General features: G+C 41.8%; 2 protein-coding genes across 2 annotated transcripts; both read right to left on the bottom strand.

The window, feature by feature from the left end:
- Positions 1-1,413: 1,413 nt before the first annotated feature.
- On the bottom strand, positions 1,414-3,441 carry LOC115672063 (transcription factor TCP20-like). Its single transcript, XM_030593821.2, has one exon. The coding sequence runs from the start codon at positions 2,792-2,794 to the stop codon at positions 1,934-1,936; it is 861 nt and encodes a 286-aa protein (XP_030449681.1). The 5' UTR covers positions 2,795-3,441; the 3' UTR covers positions 1,414-1,933.
- Positions 3,442-7,096: 3,655 nt separating this feature from the next.
- On the bottom strand, positions 7,097-11,859 carry LOC115671979 (glucose-6-phosphate 1-dehydrogenase, chloroplastic). The gene is made up of 10 exons (XM_030593708.2): positions 11,347-11,859; positions 10,542-10,765; positions 10,328-10,422; positions 10,052-10,166; positions 8,915-9,120; positions 8,684-8,833; positions 8,483-8,603; positions 8,176-8,405; positions 7,858-8,058; positions 7,097-7,730 (listed from the first exon to the last, which is right to left on the bottom strand). The coding sequence occupies exons 1-10, from the start codon at positions 11,570-11,572 to the stop codon at positions 7,481-7,483; spliced, it is 1,818 nt and encodes a 605-aa protein (XP_030449568.1). The 5' UTR covers positions 11,573-11,859; the 3' UTR covers positions 7,097-7,480.
- Between the last annotated feature and the right edge of the window lie 4,965 nt (positions 11,860-16,824).

Here is a 16,824-nt window from a genome sequence, read left to right as displayed (position 1 = left end):
AGATTTCAAAAAATTATTAAAAAACTAAGAGATAAGTCCATTGGAAATCTTAAAACTCGTTACGAAATTGCAATTGAGTCCTGAAACTTTCAAAAAGTTCGATTAAGTCTAAAGACTTGTCACGAAAGTGTAATTGAATCCTAAAACTTTAAAAAAATGCAAGCAAGTTCTTGAACTGATCAAATTGGTCCAATCAAATCCTTCCGTTGATCGCACTTTTTGAAAGTTTTAGGGCTCGATTGCACTTTTGTGACTAGTTTTAGGACTTCATTGGACATTTTGAAAGTTTTAGAACTTGATAGCATTTTCGTGAATGACTCAATTGCACTTTCATGATAAGTTTTAACAATTCTAGTGCACTTATCCAAAAAAATTATAAGTAAACCTAAGCATCAATATTGATGGTAAAAAAGAAATCTGAATATCAACAGTTTGAGTGTCGTCGGTTTTAGAAGTTTTAGACTCAAAAAACATGTGCGAGATACAAATTGTAATTTAGTAAAGAGTTACAAATAGAAGTCAAGAGGCGGGATCCGATGCATCGAGAGATTGTCGACCACAAAATTATCTTGGTTACCGAAAAAAATTATTCTCATCATGACATGATTCTTAGCCACGTGATAAGTTATGCTTAAATTCAAATGTTCTGTGACATTCTTATACTATTTATAAATGCCATCATAATCGTGTTCGGTGTCCCGACAGGCTATTCATTTTGGCGATAGCAAGTTGCATTATCGTGGTAGTAAAGTTCGTGAATAAAGTTTGTGAATATCCAAAAATTATCACCAACTTTTCCCCATTCGGTGATCATCATATTCAGTGACACCTTACCTTCGAATCAATCTCGTACCATCCCATGGTCCATGGCCAATCCAATTTCCATGTCATACTTCTAAACAAACCGTCCGTGTTCATCCGTACGGAGTTCCCCATTTTCACCACCTCAATTTGCATCAGCCACACTTTGTGCGGCGATCCGGTGAGTAGCTAGAGTTTCACATGGCTCGAGAGAGGAGAAAGCGAGTAAGAGGAGGTCAGCAATGCCTGCACACTTTTTTCGATTCTACTACGAACTTTGCAAACACTCGAGCGTTCGCAATGCCAATAAGATCCAATGTTCGCGATAATTCAAATCCAGCGCCTGTCGGTTTACATTTTCTAGCATATCTAGCTGCACAGAATGCTTATCTTCATCCTCAGGGAAACGTTTTTGGGAAGGCAAAGTTTGTGGAAGAAGACACATCGAGCTGATTAAGTTACAGAGGTCTTTTTTTTACAGCAAAGAGGAGGCTGTGCAGATGCAGATGCAGATGCAGATGCAGACACAGGACAGCTTAATTATAAGGACGACTGACTAAAGAACCCATGATGTGCAATTGGTGATTTCTGGTTCAGTATGGAAGCTCGATAGATCGCGAACGCTTAACCTCGTTCGTGTTGTAAATTGGGAAAAAGATGACAAACATGCGAAAAATTACATGGTACAGATGATCAACAACCCTCAAAATTCAATCAAGAAGCCAAACTGAACATCAACCCGAAACCAAATACCGATGGACCGCTCACCGCCCATCTGCAGAAGAAATCCCATTAGGGATTTTGCTAGGGTCAAGACACAGCTCAGTCTTCTTCATAGAGATTATAAAGCATAGTCGCGAAGGGTCAAGCTAGAACCTGATCATACTCACCTTGATGACCTAGATAATTTACCAGAAGCACCGAGAGCCAGTACTTCATTTCCAGTTGAACCTCAAACCGGTAAAAAGTAGAATTTCCCACACACCATCTTCCATTCTTGCCCCAAAATTCCTTTTCAACCTCAGGAAACCATCCGATGTATGTACTACTAGTCCTCAAGAAATTGCAAGTTGTGCCCTCAAGATCTCTTGACCAGAGTCAACAATGACCCGGAAGAACATGACAATTCCTTCTATTCCCCTGATTCTTGTGAATCATCCCCTTCATCATCTGGGGTGTGTTGTTGCTGGTGATGACCCACCGAGACCGTCTCACCCCCTCCGCTCTGCCCCATCTGCTGGAAAATCTGGCTCAATGACTGCGAATTCAAGACCCCACCATGGCCATCCTGGGATAGGCCAAGCTCCAAACCCGGCATCCTCTGGTTAGACCCACTCAAGAAAGTGGGGAAGCTGATCAGCCCCACATTCATGTTTGGAAACTCGACCCCTTGAAACCCAAACTTTGACACGTAATTCGAGCTCTCACCCCCGATGCTCGCCGCCACAGCCGCAGACTGATCGGGGTAATGAACGAACCCCGGCCTGATACTGCTCACTGGGGGCCAGACCCCGCTGGCGACAACCTGCGATCTACTGAAATTCCCATTCGAAATCGCCAAATTGGCCCTGCCTCCGAACCCAATAAGCGGCCCTACACCCCCCAACCCTTCCATCTTGGTCGAAACAGAGCTGCCCTGTTCCGAAACAGAGGAGCCCGCCACGTTGAGGGCCGAGGTGGGGACCGTCCCGGTCCCAGTGGCGGAAATGATCGACGGCTCGGCTTGCTGCAGCAGCCACTGGATAGTCTCTCCATCGGTCTTGTGACCCAATTCTCTGGTCAATTGGAAAATCCTAGCCGCGCACAGAGCAGGCATCCTGATTCTCCTTCCTCTGCCATCGACCTTCTTGTGCCTGTCCTTGTTGGAGCTTCTCTTCGGCGCCAATTGCTTCTTCGAGTCGTCCTTGCTCGCAATCGCAATCTGGAAGTCTTTGATCTCAGAAGGGTTCTTGTCTTTTGGGTGTTGCTGCTGATTTGAGCCATTGGACTCCATGAGAGTGATGAAGCAGAGAAGGAGAGAGGAGAGAGAGAGAGAGAGAAAGAGACAGAGAGAGGTGAATGAATGGGGCCTAACAAAGACGATCTTCTTCCAAATAGAAAACCCTAGATATTTCCTATGACTTTTCAGTGCAATATGTGAATCGAAGAGAGCTACTGTTTGGAATTGGAACCGCTGAAAAAAAAAATTCAGTCTTTTTTCTTTCAAGTTTTAAAGTCACCCCACCACTCCACTCCACTCCACTCCACTATCCTTCCTTTTCTTCTCTTTTACCGATCCAAGCTCTCCGTCGTTTGACTTTTTACCGCAACCCAAAATTCCAAACCATCGACTTAACCCCACAACTCACCAGGAAATTTTGTCAAGTTCCAACTTTTTTGTTCCGATCTAAATATGGTCTGTAATCAATCCATAAGATGGATGAGCGTGGCAATGAGAATGGAACAATCAGAACACAGAAAAATTTGGAGGGGTTGGAAGATGCTGCTTTCAAGAATTATTGCAGGCACCATAACTGATGACAATCATGGAACTACCACAGACTTTTCCGCACCAAGCGCTGTGAGAAGAAGCTCCATTTCTTCTCCTCTCCTTTGGCATGTTCACACTAGTAAATATCAGAAGCTTCTGGTCCTAAGGGCAAACAAGGGGTCTCTTAGGTTTTCACTGTGTTCTTCTCTTCTTCTTTTTCTCTGTCTTTACTCATTATTATAATTGGGAGGGGGGGACGTTGAAAATTCAAGCAATCATGCGTCAAACTGTGACTGGGGGAATCAAACAAAAGTTGGTTTGTCAGTGCATTGATGTCCCCGTCTCCAGTGTGATTGTACCAGTCGGTTGCTTGTTTCTCTGCCCATGTGTCGTAGTAAATGGGGATGCTCCGTGCGGAAAACAGAGATGAAGAGCCTTGCCCCAAAGCATCAATCACTTGTGTCGATAATCTCTCCATATATTTATTGAAGGAATGTCTTAAGTTGAGTCACGATTACTCTCGTTTGATGGCTTTATTCCCTCGAAAAATACCAACTTTAATTAGAGTGCTTGAACTTTCTTTCATCTCGTAAAAAAAGTATCAACTTTAGCTCTCGTTTTAATTCTGACCTCAACTTTAACTTGTGTCAATAATCTATATATATATATATATATATATATATATATATATATATATATCGAATGAATGTCTAATTTGAGCCACAATTACTCTTGATTGATGGCTTAATTCCCTCGAAAAACACCGATTTTAACGTGAGTCTCAATTCTGCTCCTTTTTTTTTTCTCTTAAAAAAGTACCAACTTTAGCTTTTATCTCAATTATGGTCCCAATTTTTTCTCTGTCTCGTAAAAAAGCACAAACTTTAGCACATGTCCTAATTCTATCATAGAACCTTTTTTTTGGTTTCGTAAGAAGACTTAAAACTTCTAATTGGTACCCAAATCTGATCGATGTCAAGTATCCATCATTGGACAGAAATTTGACGAGGCCTAGATTTGAGTACTTACCGAAAGTTGAGGCTTTTTTCACGAGACAAAAAAAAAATTGGCCAAAATCGGTACGTTGGGTGATTTTTTTGTGCGACAAAAAAAAAGTTTAGGCAAAAATTGAAACACGAGTTGAAATTGATGCTTTTTTGTGAGACAAAAAAAAAAACTTGGACCGTAATTGTGTCTCGAGCTAAGGTTGCTGCTCTTTAAGGGAATTGGACCCTCATTTGACTTAGAGCCCTTATAATAATAAGCTCCAATTCTCTTGTTGCTTCTCGATTTCTAAAGATCATAAATCAGCCGCGATGATGATAAAACATCATCTGTGGCTCAAGTTAGACATTCATCAATAGGCTGAACTATGATTTTTAGAAATGGAGGAGCAGAAGAGATCGAGCATACAGATGGGCTCCGAGATTAACCCCTACACCCACTGGACCGACCACCGCAATTATGGATGTTTTTCTCTTTCTTCCCATGTTACACAATTTGCAGTTCGGTTATCAGATCGGTGGACATGAGATTACCTTTTGATATCACTCGATTTGATGGGGTTTATCTCTCTGTGTTAAGCTTTTTCTTTTCACAAGAAAGTTCATCTTAGATCAACAAAGTTCAAGTCCGCTAACGACTCCCATTAATTTTGGAGGTAAATAAGATAGGCGTGCTATAATTAAGTCGAATGTCATGTGTCAATAGTGTATCAAAGAAAAACTCCTAGTTGAGAACTTATATACTAATGGTCTTTGGTCTTTGGAAACCTGACTATCGTGTGAAATATCCTGCAAGTCCCAAGAATTGCATAAATTTAGATTTTGTTTGTGGCAGTGATCCATGATAGTTTGCATAAATTTGGTGGGATTCGAATGCACGACCTCCAATTTGTGAGTTGAAAATCCCTCAACTCGCCAATCTGAGGGTTAAGTTTATTCTTATTTATATTCAAGAGAGATCCTCAATTATCTTTTTGACTTTCCTTCGGACATATGGGATCAAAATGCCTGCTTATCGGAACCAAATTCTTTGAGGAGATGCTAATATATTACGCACCACCTCCCTCTCTCTCTCTCTCTTCCCCACGCGCGTGCACGCCTCTTTGTTACTTGTGATCGTGGAGTGCACATCAAGGCACAAAACATATAAGAACGGGGCACATTGAGCCTCCCTTCTTCTTGATGATCAGTAGGCCAACATGATTGAATGTCGCAATCAATTCTCCAATCCAATCCAATCCCATCCCATCCCTTAATCATCGTTCCCATCATGTGAACGTACATAGCTTCGTCCTTAAGCCCATTTAAATAAATCTTAGATGCGAAGTGCTACTACGCCTTAACTTAGCATGATAAGTTCCCCTTAACAACGACCGCTCGTTCAGCCAGAATTTATTTGCTTTTCGAGCAGCCAATGACAATCTCGACGACTTCCCGATACAAAATCTCTCCGCTTTTAGACATTATCTTTGGATTTTGCTCATCACAAGTCGTCGGACCAAATATCCGGGCGATGTCCTGTAATGATGCCGGTTGGTGGGTGGAACATATGCATCAAACAGAGAGAGAGAGAGAGAGAAGGGCTTGCGATTTCATGAGTTCTGTGTCACGCTCAACTTGGAATCGCAGCGTTGGTCCCACTTCCCCTCCTCCATTCATTTAGCTCTCGACATATCACCCGATTTCAACTATGAAAGTTGTGTCCTGCTTGTGATGTCGACAATAATTTAGTTTTCGCAAACGTCGTTCTGGGAATGTTCGCTCAAGAAAAATGGAGCTCCATCCCTTTATTTTTTTATCCGTCAGGGGTGTCTGACAGCGACGCTGTTATTGTTTTCTATATTTTGTGTTAGTTCGATTGCATGATTGGATGAACGCCCGACTTTTGTGTTGTCGTGGTAGATAAGCACTAGGAAAATAGTTCGATTTGGATTCAGATTCGTGACGGTCTTCATCTTGTTCGTGAGAAAGCGAAGAGGGTGGAGAGAGTAGTCGAGAGAGAGAGAGCGAGAGAGAGGGATTGGACACTAGCCAAAGGGATCTTCTATCTTCTCTCTCATATTGGTTCTCGGCGATGTTGTCGGATTTGGGAAATCTCGACCCTTCGTCTCCAATATCGAACCGATTATACCTCACCAAGCGACGACGAAATGAGAAAAGAACAAAAGCAAAAGAGAAACATAATCTGCCTCAACGTGACTGATTCTGAATAAGTACACGAGAAGATCCAAAATGACTGTCTGATCAGCAAGACAAGAAAACAGGCCGATCCCATGACCCCTATCTTTTTCTTTCTCCAGAGCAAGACACTGGAAACGGTAGGTACGCGAAATGAGAACTTCGGGTGGATGTGGAGATGGGCCCCCGGGAAATCGATGGCGGAATGTGCGGCGATGACCAGGACGATCAGAACGGGACGATCAGAATGGACACTGCGTCGTTAACTAGTGCCTCGGTTTCACATAAGGTCTGATGTGCCCTTCACCGTTTCTGGGGCACTTCCCTCTACAGTTGCTCATCAATACGATCTTCTGTTTTTTTGTTCTCGGGAAAAAGAGAAAGCTGAAGAAGCCTGAGATCCGTTTTGGATGATTGCATGAATCATCAGAACTGCCATTACTCACAATCCCAACCCCGAAGATGGACTCAGCTTCTTGACAGTAGTTAAGTCGAATGCATCAAAAGAAAGTGGGCCGTTTTGCGGTTTTTCAGCTTCCATACACAATGCCTCCCTGAAGAAGAGAACTCCGAGAAGCCAAAGCAGCGAGGCAAAAGAAACAAATCTGTAACCAGTTTACCTGCTTAGATTTACGTAGTCGAGTTACCCATTTCAAATTTCTTCCATTCAAGGAGAAATTCATTCGTAGAGCCTACACATCCCATTTCTTCCAGGAATTCAAGACAACACCAGGAAACCACGAGACAAACCCTGAAATGCTCATGTTTTGTCCCCTTCCAGATGTGTTAAGAATAAAGGGCGGGAAATAAATGGGAGTAAGCCCTGAAACGTTTTCACAACTTGAGAGCCACATCAATCTGCTCTTCGTTCTGTCCTAGAAACTACTTCTACCTACTAATACCAGGTTTTTTCCTCACCAGAACACCTGGACATTACCCTATTAATCCACTTCAGTAGTGAAACAGAATAACCGAGGTAAGGTATAGAGCTTTCCCCCGTCGGAGCCATGATCTGACCCAGAGGATTTTACTGCTCCATCCCGAGGTCACCCCAACGGACCTTGTATCTTGCTGCAAGATAGTGGGCCCCAACTGGGCCCCGGCTTCCATAAGGGTAGTACTCGGGGATAATCCTCTTCTCCTCAAGTTCTTTCAACACCGGCGTGAAGAGCGACCAAGCAGCATTAAGCTCGTCACTGCGGATGAACAACCTTCTTTCTCCTTCAATTGCGTCTAGTAAAAGCCTCTCATATGCATCTGGGATCTCCTTTGAATATCTGTAAAGCACCAGGATCATCATTACCTTTTTTTTGTGCGCTAATGGCAGCAGAATGTGGTGCAAGTGCTCACCAATTACAAAGCCAATAAATTGCCTAATAACGTATAAGCTATTAAGAAAGTTACCTCGCTGCATAGTGCAGATTTAGATTACTCCGGTCCAATCTCATCCCCAAACCAGGGACCTTGTTATTGATCTTCAAATAAATGGCCTCATCTGGCTGAACCCTAATAACCAGTTCGTTTGTGGCTTGATCGAGATCTGTCCCTATGTTTCGATTATACAGATTACCTGGTACGTGTCTGAACTGCACTCTTATTTCAGCCCTGCGTTAAAGGACACAGCATAAAAACAAAGGCAAAAGGTAAATTTGTGAAACTCTTTGTGAAATAATTAAAAATAAGAAGAAAAATCTGTTCATGACATCTCAAAACCACATTTACCTTTTATTATGCAATGCCTTTCCAGCTTTCATCAGGAAAGGCACGCCATCCCATCTCGCATTATCTATGAAAAGCGCAGCTGCGGCAAAAGTTGGTGTTAGGCTGTCTTTAGGCACAGTGTTGTCATCTGTATAAGCCGGGTAGGTGATCCCTCCTTTAGTGTGGCTCTTGTATTGCCCTATAACCACATCTTCAAGACTCATTGGCCTCATAGAACGCAACACTTTGACCTGGTATATACTTGAAACAATTAGCACATAAACCTATCCAAAAAGGCAAGAGATAATTTAGGTTTCCTGTTAACTACCTTTTCATTCCTGATATCCTCAGCATCCAAACTCACAGGAGTTTCCATTGCAAAGAGTGCAAGTATTTGGAGCAGGTGATTTTGCATGATATCTCTTATAATCCCGTAGTGGTCAAAGTACCTGAAACGTGCAGTGGCATTTAAGCAAACCTTAAGCTTAAGCAGTAGATTGACTAAAAGCTCACCGACAAAGAAACATACCCTCCACGTCCTTCTGTGCCAAAATCTTCCGAAAATATCAATTGCACATTCCTTATATACTGCCTTGACCATAAAGGTTCGAAAATGAGATTTGAAAAGCGTAGAACGGATAAGTTTTCCACAAGCTCCTTCCCTAGATAGTGGTCAATCCTGTAAGAAGTACTGCCGTAGTCAGCTCATACTCAATATTCCCGACCTATAAATTAGCATCATAGTCGATGAAAGCAGTACCTGAAAATCTGATCCTCTTCTAGGTACTGCTTAAGAGCTTTGGTCAAAGCAGCTGATGATTCTGAATCCCGACCAAAGGGTTTCTCAACAATGACCCTAGTCCAGCCATTACCAGATGAAGCTGATAAGCTTGCGCATCTTACAGCTTCAATAAAAATATTTGGCGGAATTGAAAGATAGAAGAGGCGATTAGAGACTCTTCCAGCCTACATACAGACCGATCATAATTGTCCCATGAAATAGAAAGAGAATACTCAATCAGTGAAACAAACAAAAACCCTCACCTCAGCTTATGTGAGGCATGCACTAAATTACTCAACCAAATCACATATACAGAAAGCTCAAACTTGATACAATTGAGTTTAAATTTGAACCGAATTACAAAGAGTAAACCAACAACTCGATTATTTTAGATCAAGCTGTCATAACCTGCGTACTAATAATCACAAAATTAAGGAAAACCACGGCGAATTAGAACAGGATTCGTGATTAGGGCTTGCAATTGGTCACCCCACTCGCATGATATAACCTTGCTGGGGAGTTGCATTTTTGTCACAAGTAATTCTGCAGAAACAAAATCTGGTCTAAAACAAGATGAACTGCTCAACTCCTTTATAAATGATTTGCCCTGACTTACTAAAGAGATACCACACGTTGATTCTGTGACATGAGTTCAGACATATAAACAAGACTTTCAAGAAGTATTCAGTTTTGTAGCAATATATGAGGGATTGGAAACCCGAGCTATCGATTGGACAAAAATAGAACGAGATTATCGAGTTGTTCTATTCCACGATAAAATTTATTCTTAAGAGGGTTGAAAGTGCCATAAACATGCTAGAAGCATAAAAGCGCAAGAAAGTTCGAATATTCAGGTTAATAGTTGTTCCGTCATTAACTATATCAGACAGGACCCCTTTGTAATAAACATGCTACTCATGTTGTGTGGTCTGGTCTCGTTTGACCTCATTCATAAGCCATTCGCGCTTCGTTTTTGGAAATGTGTAATAACCCAATTTGACACGACAATAAAATGACACAGAAGAACAAATTGCCAGCCCCACTTTCCCTTGCATATGCATTAAGATTTTGTGAATTACTAGCAAAGTCAAAACTCAAGTATATTACTAAGATTACCTCGTGCTCCTTCATCTTTTTGTCTAGCTGCGCAAAGTTTTCTTGAGAATCATATTGACCAGAATGATAGAAGCATCGTTTGAGGAATTGGTCCATCTTTTCACCACAGTTCTCTCTGAGAGACAAATAAGATAAAATTTATTTGCTTGATCCAATCTTCCAAAAACCAAAGAGACAGCTTCCAAGAGAGTCAAGCATCTCGTAACGCACCAAAATCCTCAAAAGCAAGATGGACATTTTAAACCGCACAGAAAGAAAAGATAAGAGCTAGTTCACCTCTTATCAATCCGGCACGTGAGTGTCTTGCTAATCATGTTTCTGAGTTCTTCATCGGTCATCTTAGTCCGAGCATAACCGAATATAGTGAAGTGCTGCAAACATAGAACCATCATTACACATCTTGCTTCGTCTACGCATCCACATGAACGAATCGCAGCAAAAGATTTATTTTTCATTTGATTAAACAGGCATACTTCCCATAATTCCATACCTCAGGGAGACAATCTTCATAGTACAGCGCAAAAAGTGCAGGAAATATCTTCTTCTTGGCAAGGTCACCAGAGGCCCCAACAACGGTGATACTGACAGTGGAGCCATTGTTATTCGAGAATGCAGCTGCATCTTTACATTCTTCAGATGATGTAGCCGAGACCAGCCCCTCTGTTAATTTCTTGAAAGGAGTCTCGTTTTCGATTGGTGCTGGAGCTACTGCACCTAAATGAAATGATCAAACAAGTAAAGAAGAAAGGAAGAGAAGTCCCACAATTCACAGCCGTCAGTATCCCACAAAATTGTTACCATTTCCTTAACAATTGAGAGAATGCTTGCCATAAAGGAAGGTTCAGTCACAATTTTCAGTCCATATCTTTGTCCAATGTCCTAGAACAGAGAAGAGATTAGCCCAACAGGGCCAGCTGAACAAAGACTTCCAGATTAACTTGCACAGGTACCATAACTTATCGTCGCCACTCAATCAGATATCAAGCCAAGCGTTCTTAAACCTGACCGCATAGTTTCCAAGAAATCGCGATAAACGATGGAGAGAGTCCTAAAATATCTACACAACCACCCAACACCTCCAACTCTGATTAATCATTTCCATTCAACACCAACAACAACATCGGAAATTAAAAGGACATCGTTCTGTGATTGGTAGCCGTATAAACAGGCGACAACTTAATGAGTTGGGCCGATTCCAAAACCGAACCGACAAAATGACCAGCGAGCTAATGCAATCGCAGCAATAATATGCAAAATGATAATTCAAAAAAGGACCGAAGACGAAGATGACCAACCATCTTGCATGTGGACGGCGCTCGTGAAGCATTTCCCGTGGAACCGAGAAGAAACCTTAGCCGAACAAAACCGCCTCGGAATCGAAGATAACGCTATCCGCTGATGACGGCGTCCACACAACGACGGCGGCGGCGCGTGGGACGACGAAGACGACGACGACGACGACGGCGGCGGCGGCAATGGAGTCGCGTAGGAGCGACAGCTCGTCGAAGAAAGCGTCGCCATCCAATCCAACTTTCTTGAACAAGAAGAATAAAAATCGGAACTTTCTTCCTTGTATCGTCCAACGGAATCCCGCCCAACAGGCGAGCAAGTTCCTCCTTCGATCGAAGACGAAGGGCGGCGAAAATGGGTTTCCGATTGTTTGGGGAATCGAGAGAGCTTATGAAGGGTTCAAGAATGGCGTTCGATCAAGAAGAGGAGGAGCTGCTTCGGAGATGCCGAGGGGCGAGTCCCTTGAGATCTCCGAAAGGCTGGTTTCGTCTTTGCGACAAGGAATCGCACCCCCCCCATCCAATGTTTTATTTTCTTCTTCTGAGAAGCAAGACAAGTGGTGCGTTCCGGTCTTAATTTTATTTGCTTAATTACTTTTGTCGTAATCTGGGGGATTATCTGTTGATTAGTAGTTGATTAAGTTGATTAATCTCTTCCTTACCAGCCAAGCCTAAGCGGCTAAGCCCGATATACCTCATGGTACTAGACCCCGTAAAAATATCAGGGAAAAGGAAAGAAGCGGCGGATGAAGCATTCCAAACATGAAACTATCAATTGACCAATTCAATCTCAAGCGACTCATTTTGCATCATTGAGTAATTGTTAGGTACAAAACCTCTAAATTTTTTTATCGAAAAACTTGGTTGGTTGGTGATTCGAGTGACAGCCCAAATTTGGTGTTAGGTATGGACCGTGGATCCTTTAAATCAATCTTTCTCTTTTTTAATGACATTGCTGTGGATCATGTGAGCTTCTTTTGTCACTTAACTGTTGATTTGGCAAAAGCTATAGTAGCATTGGCACAAGACTTCCCACATGATGCACACCAAATTGATGAGGGCTGTGAAATAAGTAATTAAGATATACGGGTTGAACACCGGACGTCAAAATTAAAAAGAGCCTCTCTCCAAGAGCCTATGTCGCCCAAAAGAGAGATCGATGGAATTCCCTTTATAAGATTGAGCTTTTTGGATAGATCATACCGTGATCGTGTTTCATCGGAAAGGATATCCGACGAAATACCTTTCACCGAAATTAATTCTTCGGTTTTATCAAGGCGAGACGGATTTTGTAGCAATTCTGAATAGGAATCTCAATAAATCACAAAGAACGTATATACTTTGTCGGAATTTAATCGACGGCGAAGTAACCAGAATTTAATCTACGATAAAGTGCGTTGATAAAGATACAATATCGGAATTTAATCGACGACGAAGTATTTGAAACTATGTCTGAAATCGGAAAAGTAAAGATAAAGATAAATTGGCGAGAACGTAGAGTTCTTTGATTGATTGAAGGGGCTTTATAAAGCGTACACTTGGGGTATACATAACCATTACAAACGGCATTTGCAAATTTTGAAAAGAACAAATAGCTCCCTTTCGGTGGTTACAAGTTACTTCACGAACGGACAACGGTTATCTTTGTGTCGATTGCTCGATGACTTTGTCGAGAAACTTCGAGACTCTCGTCGATAACTACACTTTGTGTTGTCGATGACTTCATTGGCGAGTTATCGATTCCCTTCAAGTTATCGGTAATCCTGTGCATAAATGACCAAATTTTGCCCTTACCGACTAACTCTATAACCAAAAGTTGGTCGTTTTTTGGTGCAAATAGATTGTAATGAAAGCGGTTTGACCACACGAGAAGGATGCGGATTGGTATTTGGGAAAAGTATCCGGAAAAAATTGCCGTTGAGCAAGCGGAGGGAAATCAATTAAAAAGGGCAACGGCTTGTTAAATTAGCTCTCGTCGAAATGGGGCTCGCCGTGGTCCCGAAAGGACCAATGAAGTAACCATCTTAGTGACGTGCGAGATTATTTTAGGTACCATCGAAATAATTTTATTAAATATTTCGCGTAAAAATTATGGAGGAGAAACGATACACATCTCTGCTTATTTCAGCAGCGTGATACGTTTTTCCCGCATTTATTTATAAAAGAGAAATTAGTTAAAATCCGATATGACGTACTTGACCGGAAAATTGTCCCGAAAATCCAAAATCTATTGCACTCTGTCTAATGCGGTTTTAAACATTTCAATTTTGCCAATCGAGTCTATTCGGCCAGTTTTGACCGGAAAGTGACGACGTGGTCACTGGCGGTCCCACATGGCACAGCCGGACATAGGACCGCCAGCGACGGTCGATTCTAACGATGGCATTTTTTAAATATTTTTTTTGAAGATTTAACAATTCTTTTAGTTTTTTCTTTTCTTTTTTCTTTTTCTTTTTCAATTACTTTTCTTTTCTTTTCTTTGCTCCTTGGGTCGCCAGCCACAGGCACCCTCACCATCCCAGGGAAGGGTGTCACGGCCTCAAGGGTTCTAGGTTAAGGCCGCGACTCGCCAGCCACAGGCACCCTCACCGTCCTTGGGAAGGGTGTCACGGCCTCAAGGTTCTAGGTTAAGGCCGCGACTTCCTCGTACAGTGCCAGCAAGGGCGTTCGGTGAACCTTGCTGGCGCTCAGGCCAAAAAGAAAAGAAAAGAGAAAACTAAAAAAAAATTATTAAAAATGTCCTTGTTTGCATCGACCGTAGCCAGTCGTGTCACGTAGGACCACTGGTGACCACGTAAAAATGTTTAGGATCGAATTTAAAAAGTTTATGACTGAAGTGGTCAAAATGCAATAGTTCTTGTCTAATAAATACCAGAATAAGATCGGATTTCTAGGGGGCAATGTTTGACCAGCTTGAGTTCAGATAATTTGGACATGTATTTCAAATGTTATGAAAGCAAAGAACGAATGGGTTGGGCTAGACTCGGAAAATCAGAGGCTCGAATTAGGACTCGGGCCTACCACAAAAGCTTTGCTCCTTCTTGATCTCACATCCATCAATAAATCAAGTCCAAGGCATCTCTACCCCTTTCTTTTGGGATGATTCCGAACCCCACAATGCCTCGAGACGATAGTCGATCACTCATTAAAGGTCCGAAACATTGGTGAGATTGGTCCAAAAGAAGCAAAAGTTCCCGCTTATCACATGAGAACTCTCATCGATTCCTTTTCCCACCACCGGCCATAGCTAAGCCTATGAATCCTGATCATGTCGTACACTTGCGATTGTAGTTGCCCACGAGCGTTTCTTTTCCTTTGTTAATTTAGCATTTCTCGATCTGTAGACTGGGTATTAGAGAGAAAGAGATATCATCAATTAGGTTCTTTCCACGTGATCAATTTGCTTTTGAAGCGAAGCAAGAGGTTTCGGATGGATTTGGGATCTACCTTGGCCCCTGCTGGAATGTTCGGTTTAAGGCTCCGATCAAGCGCATCAACTATCCATTAGGCGAGCCTATCATCACGGCACCATGCACCAAGGGTAAGTGGGGGAAGCGCATGCCCGTGATTCCCCTATCTTGTCCATCCGATGATAGTTTGGGAATTTAATCCGTGACACGCTTAACTTTCTATGTTGGGACGTGATTACTTTTTTATATAGTCAAATTATTTGGCACGTGGAATCAATATCAACGTGTTTTACACGGACACGGATTGACACGAATTGCAAACACGATTATGACACGGCAACACGAATTGTCTAACCCTCTCATGTTACCGAAATCACTGCATTAGTATCGTAAGCACAAAGGACCACCCATTTTTGCGCCGTTCATTATATAGTTTCTTAAGCTGCTAATCCTGTACCATGGGGGTAAAAGGCAACTAATTAATGTGGTAAATGTGTACTTTGTCGCAGGGTTTGGCCCAACTCTCTTTAGTCAAGTATCATTACCTAAAGGCAACGCCGACGATGGCATTGATCAGGAGACCACTGAAACAACAACATCGTAAAGGATCACATGTCAGGAAAATATCTTCACCAACAACTTCCATGCTTACAAGATCTAATAAGAGAACTGCGAAGAAAACGGAAAACCCAAGGTAAATATGTTCACCCGCGCCCGGACAGCTTTGTAATTAGAGCGCTTCCTTGCTAGATTAAGGTTGCGCGACGCTAACCCACTGGACCTACAGGGCCATACATGCGCGACAGGGACCGAAGACACCCGAAACCCAACTTCTTTAAGATGCCTCAGCAAAGCAAACGTTATTCATACTAAGGTCGATTCACAAAAATTGACAATATACAACGCGGTTTGGTAGATTGTAAGTAAATATTTACGCAAGGTGGATCGAATTCAATGATTAATGATAACTTATCACGTACTTGTCGTATGGATTTTGCAATTCGCGTTTAATACAAGAGATAGCGTTCCCACTTGCATGGGCATGTGATGAGACAAGAGGCTTTGGCCCTGCTTTTTTCCGTGAATGCGGAGCCACTTCACGAAGTACGGAGGCCAACTCTTCGGAGCTAAGGAAAGAATATCAACCCTCCTAACACCAAGTCAAAGATCAACAAAACTCAGAAAAGGTCAGGAGACCTGAATTATCGCGTCATTGCGGAATCTAAGCAATATATATTGCTTAATCTATTGCGTCATTACCTGAATTATTGGGTCATTACATTTATTTAGCTAAAGAGCTTGAGAATTTGAGCAATATATTGCTTTATTGCAACCGCAATCATCGCGTCACCAAGGAGTAAATTGCCAAACCTAAAATGTACCTATTTATCGTTGCATACATATAGATAATCCCGGATGACTAGACGCAAACTCTTGAAATGAAACGGTACAACTCAAAGGGAAATTTGTAAATTGTGAAAAGTGCGCATGCGTGCAAGTTATTGTGAATAAAAAAAAATGAAGATGGTTTTTTTCCAATTAACCCTAATCTCTAATATTCAAGATTCTGCATATGTAATAGAGCAACGAGCATTTTGAAATTCACTACTTTTCGACGCAGAGCATGCTCAATCATGAAATATAACTTTTTGAGCATTTCATTTCTGTTTTTCAAACTCATTATGTAGGAGTTTGTTCCATCAACCTCTTTTTTCATCGACTAAAAAATTTCAATCTATGGAATTTAGATGCGGGACTTTGTTCTCATCGACCCGAAAAATCGTTATAATTTTCAGTGCTAATAATTGCAGAGGCAAAAATGTGCGCAATCATGGGATATTACTTTTTGAACATTTAACTTTTCTTTTAATAACTTGGACGTAGAAATATGTTTCATCAACTTAAAAACTCAGCCAATAATAATATTTCAAAACAGAATCAGTATGTTCATACAATTCTAGATCGATCGCATGCAAACGAGTTAGAGAGTTGCTAGGATCATACATTTGCTGAAGTGACTATGAAAGATAAACTCCTAGCTGAAGCTCGCATGGGAGCAAGGCAAGCTTATGCC

This window comes from Syzygium oleosum, unplaced genomic scaffold (genome assembly GCF_021117445.2).
Source record: "Syzygium oleosum isolate NSW1041296 unplaced genomic scaffold, Sole_v2.1 Sole_v2.03, whole genome shotgun sequence".
NCBI classification, from domain to species: domain Eukaryota; kingdom Viridiplantae; phylum Streptophyta; class Magnoliopsida; order Myrtales; family Myrtaceae; genus Syzygium; species Syzygium oleosum.
The sequence above is the reverse complement of the archived record's forward strand: the minus strand, read 5'-3'. Positions and strand labels throughout refer to the sequence as shown.

What these genes read in the sequence shown, in the direction of transcription:
- LOC115672063 (XM_030593821.2), bottom strand. Translation starts at nt 2,794, where the DNA reads ATGGAGTCCAATGGCTCAAATCAGCAGCAACACCCAAAAGACAAGAAC.
- LOC115671979 (XM_030593708.2), bottom strand. Translation starts at nt 11,572, where the DNA reads ATGGCGACGCTTTCTTCGACGAGCTGTCGCTCCTACGCGACTCCATTG. An exon ending in ATGAAGATTGTCTCCCTGAG is followed by an intron (nt 10,423 to 10,541) that starts GTATGGAATTAT and finishes CTATGTTTGCAG; the next exon opens with CACTTCACTATATTCGGTTA. An exon ending in ACGTGCCGGATTGATAAGAG is followed by an intron (nt 10,167 to 10,327) that starts GTGAACTAGCTC and finishes TTTGTCTCTCAG; the next exon opens with AGAGAACTGTGGTGAAAAGA.